The sequence below is a fragment of the Helianthus annuus genome, chromosome 7, assembly GCF_002127325.2.
Source record: "Helianthus annuus cultivar XRQ/B chromosome 7, HanXRQr2.0-SUNRISE, whole genome shotgun sequence".
In the NCBI taxonomy this organism is placed as follows: Eukaryota; Viridiplantae; Streptophyta; class Magnoliopsida; order Asterales; family Asteraceae; genus Helianthus; species Helianthus annuus.
This window is the reverse complement of record NC_035439.2, coordinates 3,836,057-3,842,100: the sequence shown is the minus strand read 5'-3', so window position 1 is coordinate 3,842,100 and position 6,044 is coordinate 3,836,057. Positions and strand designations below refer to the sequence as shown.

The 6,044-nt window shown below is 36.2% G+C and overlaps 1 protein-coding gene across 1 annotated transcript; it reads left to right on the top strand.

Annotated features, from left to right (window-relative positions):
* Positions 1-1,390: 1,390 nt before the first annotated feature.
* Positions 1,391-5,592, top strand: LOC110867631 (YTH domain-containing protein ECT4). The gene is made up of 9 exons (XM_022116635.2): positions 1,391-1,625; positions 1,891-1,946; positions 2,072-2,204; positions 2,282-2,322; positions 2,694-3,038; positions 3,122-3,703; positions 4,317-4,529; positions 4,623-4,769; positions 5,127-5,592. Exons 1-9 carry the CDS (start codon positions 1,595-1,597, stop codon positions 5,304-5,306), a joined length of 1,728 nt encoding a protein of 575 aa, XP_021972327.1. The 5' UTR covers positions 1,391-1,594; the 3' UTR covers positions 5,307-5,592.
* Positions 5,593-6,044: the final 452 nt, after the last annotated feature.

Below are 6,044 nucleotides of genomic sequence, written 5' to 3'. Positions count from 1 at the left end.
GCTCTGATACCAGTTGTAAAATATTGTTTAGGATCTATCAATGATATCAATCTTTAACTTGTGAAAGTGCGGAAAACAATCACAAATCGATTCAAGAACATACACTAATAATCAAGATAAAGATAATAAGTAAAACACAAACCGAAATCTTGCATTCAATGACAGGCAAAGACTGATACAAGACTTCAACAATAACTCGGTTCCTTGTGTCTCTTGTGTCGCAACCAACAACTGACCAACAACAACCTCAACCAAAAGGTTAAGATGTGTTTAAATACAAGACAACTGGGCCACAAACCTAAGCCCATCTCGACACCAAGTAGACTAGCCCAACCCTTACAAAATCGACCCAAAACATGAGAACTAAACAAGTACATAATCAACCCTTAAACTATACTAACCTACATGAATAAACCTTCAGGTTCCAACAATCTTCACCCATTTGGTATTTATCAGTTCTGCTGCTTAGGATTGAATTGATTGATTATGGTTGAGTTGGATGATGTTGTACCACTTAGAATGGCATTAAAACACATGTATTAAGATGGCAGACTTTGCCATCGTCTTTAGTACAAAGTACGGGTAACCATCATCGTAAAATCTGGATAAGCGATGAATGTGATATTTTTTAAGAGGGGCCACTAGTTAACAACCATCTTAAGTGATCATTTCAACCTTCCCAACCATAAATCCCAACAAAGCATGACTCGACTACGGTTTTGATTTGGATTGTGGTTGATGGAGGATTTAAGGAAAGTAAAAGAAAAAAGGAACGAGGAAGATAAGAACACACAATACTATAAAGAAATGTGACAAATGAAAAGTTTAAAAAAGGCACACCAAAATATGAAAATCATATAAATACACAATGAACAAAATGTTTCTTTATTTACATGTTAAAAATGTCTTTACGCTTTAAACAAATCATAATGTTACATGTCTTTTATAATTGTCCAACCCACCTAGGTAACAAACAGCACATTCGATTCGACAACCGATTTTAAAAGTTTTAAACTAATTATGATGTTATCTAGTTTTTAAAATCGTCCTAACTATCCAGGTAACCAATAAAATGTTTGATTCAACAACCAATTCGTTTGATTTCATAACTAACTTTTAGTGGCTGTTTGGCAACCTCTACGTCAATAAATGATGAGCCAGTAAGAGTATGACGATATGATGGTGGTTAGCGCTGGAGGAAGTGGTGGTGGGTCAAGAAGGTGGTTCGTGAATGGTCGGGTAAGGGTTATAAACACAAGTTAAGAGACAAAGGGTTAAAATTTTCGTTCAACATCATTTTAAAACTTAATGCGTACAAGGCCGCTTGCTATCTGAATCTAAGGTGTCATTCTAGTGAAATAAATAAAAATGCCAAAAACTCTCAAAAATTGAAACTAAAGGGTAGAAAGTGTTAAGTATACTGCGAGGTGTTCGCTACTTTTCAATCGAACAAAATCTTCTTCAAAAAAACCTAAACCCTCGCAAACTCTGTGGCGGCGGAACCCCCTTCATTCCGTCAAACCCCTCTCAAAAACCCAGAAAATTTCGGGTTTTTTCTATCCGATTTATCAAGGTTTATCCGGTCGCTGACAGCATGGCCGCCGTTATTCCTCCTGCAGCAGATGGTATATTCTGTTTACTCACACTTTCTTTAAAGATTCTTCCCTGATTTCCTTCAATTTGAACTGGGTTTCTTTCTTTTTTCTTGAATATCAAGATCATATGTTGTTTGTATGTTAGTCTTTTGCATAAGATAGTTTCTTGATTTGTTGCATTTTTGCGTTCAGGTTTAAGTTTATGTGATCTTTCGTTCGTTTTCTAATGGTGTAATTAAGTGCCCACAAGTTGTTTGATGAAAGTCCTCAATGAAATTTATACTTTTTGATGCAGATACTGCTGCTTTGTTGAAGAACTTATCTTTGGAAATTTCTGATCCTGTTAAGAAAGTGAGTTCTTTGTCTTATAATAATCAAAGATTTTACCTTTAATGTATCTTGTTTTGATAGTAATTAAGATTAAGATTACATAAGTTTAATTATTTTGGGTGTTTTGTATGTGGTTATAATTTCAGCTTTCTGTAGACACTGGGAATGGTCAGATAAAACCTAGCAATAAGGTTGTAACCCCTTTGACTTTAGATGTTATGGATCCGTCGTTGGCTTATTATCCCAACGGTTATCCTTCGACTGCGTATTACTATGGAGGTATTCGATACTTTAATCAATGTCTAATGTTTAGTAGTCAGCAGGTCCAGTTTCTTATTTTTATTCATCTTTTGTAGGTTATGATGGGACTGCGATCGATTGGGATGATTTGGCTCATGTAAGAACCTGTTTCATGATGTTTTATTTATTAGAGTTAATTACTGTTTTCGTCCCTGTGGTTTGTCAAAAATCACTGTTTCAGTCCATTAGTTTAAAAATTGCGATTTCAGTCCCTATGGTTTCACTTTCGTAACCATTTCAGTCCCTGTACTTTACAGAATAATGGATTGAAATGGTTACAAAAGTGAAACCACAGGGACTGAAAAGGTTACGAAAGTGAAACCACAGGGACTGAAATCACAATTTTTAAACTAATGGACTGAAATAGTGATTTTTGACAAACCACAGGGACGAAAACAGTAATTAACTCTATTTATTATAAGATTGTCGTGTTTTTTATTTTTTGTCTGTTGCCGGCATTTGTTGCAGAGTGTTTATGGTTACGGGTATGCACCGTATGGAACTTATTCTCAACATTACCAATACCCTAATGCGTATATCCAATCACCGACTCCAACGGGTGGTTCATACCCTGCTCCTGTGACCGCTTCGACAGTCATTGACCAGTCGCCTTTAGCCACAGGCACAACTAAAGGACGTGTTGGAAACGGTGTGGGTTTAAAGGGAAACACCGGTCCTGCACTTATGAAGCCAACAGCTTATCAGAACTCAGTCTATAAGACCTACGGTTCATATGGAACGGGGGCACAAAATGGTCATGACTTGCAAGCTAAAAACAACGGTGTTGCATCCAAAACCCAGAATCATCTCATGGTATTACAAGTTTATTTTTTACTTTTTTTTCACGTAATTATTTGGTGAATCTTAATGATTTTTGACGTTTACGTGCTTGACAGGGACCAAATTCAGCTTCCGGTATGTACACATCAACTGAATATATGGATAAAGTGTATGCAAACAAGTTTTATGGTCAGTATGGTAACTACTATGGATCTTGTTATGGTTACGGAACCAATGGTTATGATTTTCAGAATAACGGGCGTGGGTGGTTAAGCGTTGATAACAAGCTCAAGCCTAGAGTACGAGCTAACGGTTACTTTGGGTACAACAATGACAGCATCGATGGTCTTAATGAGCTTAACAGGGGTCCCAGGTCTAGAACCACTAAGCCAATTACTACAGCCGTTAAGGGTCAAAATGTCGCTTTGTCGTCTACTGATGGTATTAAAGAGGAGTCAAAAGAAGTCAAAGAGGTCAACGCCACACCGGATAGAGAGCAATACAACAAGACAGAGTTTCCTGAAACTTATTCAGATGCTAAGTTTTTTATAATCAAGTCTTATAGTGAAGATGATGTTCATAAGAGCATTAAGTATAATGTTTGTGCTAGTACGCAAAACGGAAACAAGAAACTCGACTCTGCATACCGTGAGGCTCAACAGAAATCGGAAGCATGTCCTATTTTTCTTTTTTTCTCGGTATATTTTTTTTCCCTTACTATTATATAAAAATCTGTTTATTTATTAGGCAAATTGGATTTAAATAATCCCAACTTGCTCAATTTGGCCGATAATAATCCCAACTCAGTTATTGGCCGATAATAATCCGAACTGGTCCACTTTTGGCCGATAATAGTCCGCCGTTAAAAATAGCTTAACGGAGTTAAGCTTTTTTTCGAATTACAAACCGATGTTTTTATGGATTTTGATCAGTACGAGGATGCGATTCGATTTATGTAAAATTTACCTCTAAACGGTGCTTCAAACGACTTGATTTTGTTAATTGGAAGTTTAAACACCCGAATTGAAGCACTGCTTTCGTCGTTTGGGGCAGTATTTTGAGGTAAATTTTATATCAATCAACTCGTATCCTCGTTCTGATCAAAATCCATAAAACATCGGTTTGTAATTCGAAAAAAGGCTTAACTCCGTTAAGCTATTTCTAACGGCGGACTATTATCGGCCAAAAGTGGACCAGTTCGGATTATTTTCGGCAAATAACTGAGTTGGGATTTTTATCGGCCAAATTGAGCAAGTTGGGATTATTTAAATCCAATTTGCCTATTTATTATATTTTTATAAAATGTTGTAGGTTAATACAAGCGGACAATTTGTGGGGGTAGCGGAAATGGTAGGGGCGGTTGATTTTAACAAAAGTCTGGAGTATTGGCAGCAAGATAAATGGATCGGTTGCTTTCCTGTAAAGTGGCATATTGTTAAAGATTTACCAAACGGCTTGTTGAAGCACATTATTCTTGAATACAACGAGAATAAACCTGTTACCAATAGCAGGGATACCCAAGAGGTTTTTTTTTTTTTTTTTTTGCAAATTATAAATATACATTTGGTATGTTATCCTATCTGGCTTTAGGTTGATTAATTTTTCTTTTGTGTTCAGGTAAAATTGGCGCAAGGGTTGCAGATGATTAAGATTTTCAAAGAACATTCTAGCAAGCAATGCATTTTAGACGACTTCGAGTTTTACGAGGATCGCCAGAAGAAAATTCAACAAAAGAAGGCGAAGCAGCAACAGTTTAAGAAACAGGTAAGTTGATGTTTTTGAATGTTTGTTCATCTCGTTTCTTATTGTTATAGGAGTAAATTACGTTTTTGGCCCCTGTGGTTATATCACTTTTACTATATTAGCCCAAAATAAGAATTTTTAACATATCTGCCCACATGGTCTAACCGTTTTGGCCCCCACGGTCTCTATAACTAACCATTTTGGCCCCCATGATCTCTAGACTTAGGGGCCAAAATGGTTAGTTATAGAGACCATGGGGGCAGATATGTTAAAAATTCTTATTTTTGACTAATATAGTAAAAGTGATATAACCACAGGGGCCGAAAACGTAATTTATTCTTGTTATAGTTTTAACGTAGTTTTTTGGTGTTTTTTTAGTCATGGGAAGGTAAACTCGTTACTGAAAAGAAGATTAAAGACATTGAAAACGAGGTCTTGAAATCAGATGATGGGTCAGATTCTGTCACGGAGGTCAAACTTGCTAGTAATGTGCAAGACGTTGCAGCCGAACCTAAAGAGGTGGAGGTTGTGGTAAATGGGGCTGCGAATGCTTGCTGATTTTAGCAGTGTTTGTAGGCGGGGCTGTTGCTAAAAATGATTTGGCTCAACCGCCCATGGTCAAAGGCGTGAGAAAGAAAGTTGTTGCGGATGGGAAAATAGGAATACATAAAATTCGGAGATCTTCGTGTTCTGTGATCGGTTGGCCTTTCTGTAGTGTTTTTAGCTACAAATGGTTTTATTTTCTGAATCTTTTTGGTTTAGTTAGGTTTCTTACAATTGAGGCTTACATCTTTTTTCTTTTTTTCCTCAGTTTTGGGTTTTAATTATTTTTTTTCCGGTGTTATGTGGTCGCGTTGCGCTGGACCTATTCATTCCGGCAGGTTTGTTTTGTCTTCCAAAGGCTAAAATAGTAGCGTACAAGTTTAAAAATAATTCGCATGTATCGTTGAATAACTTTAAGTCATGTTAAAAAAACACTTGTCCCATAAAAAGACATTAACAATAACAATCTTATCCGGTAAATTTTAGGAATAACAAAGTAATAGGGGGAGAGTCGTCCTCGACAGCGTGCTACCGAAGACAGTGTCTTAAGTTGTTCAAGAGTGTGTCTAGTAGCGACACAAGTTGCGTAAATAAGAATACTAGGTTAGAATCCTGTGTATTACACGGGTTGAATAAATGTAATTTTATATATTAAATAATGAAAAGTTATATCTTTATCAACCATGTATATTGTACGGGTTAAATAAATGTAATTTTATATATCAAATAATAAAAAAAATTATATATTTGAAA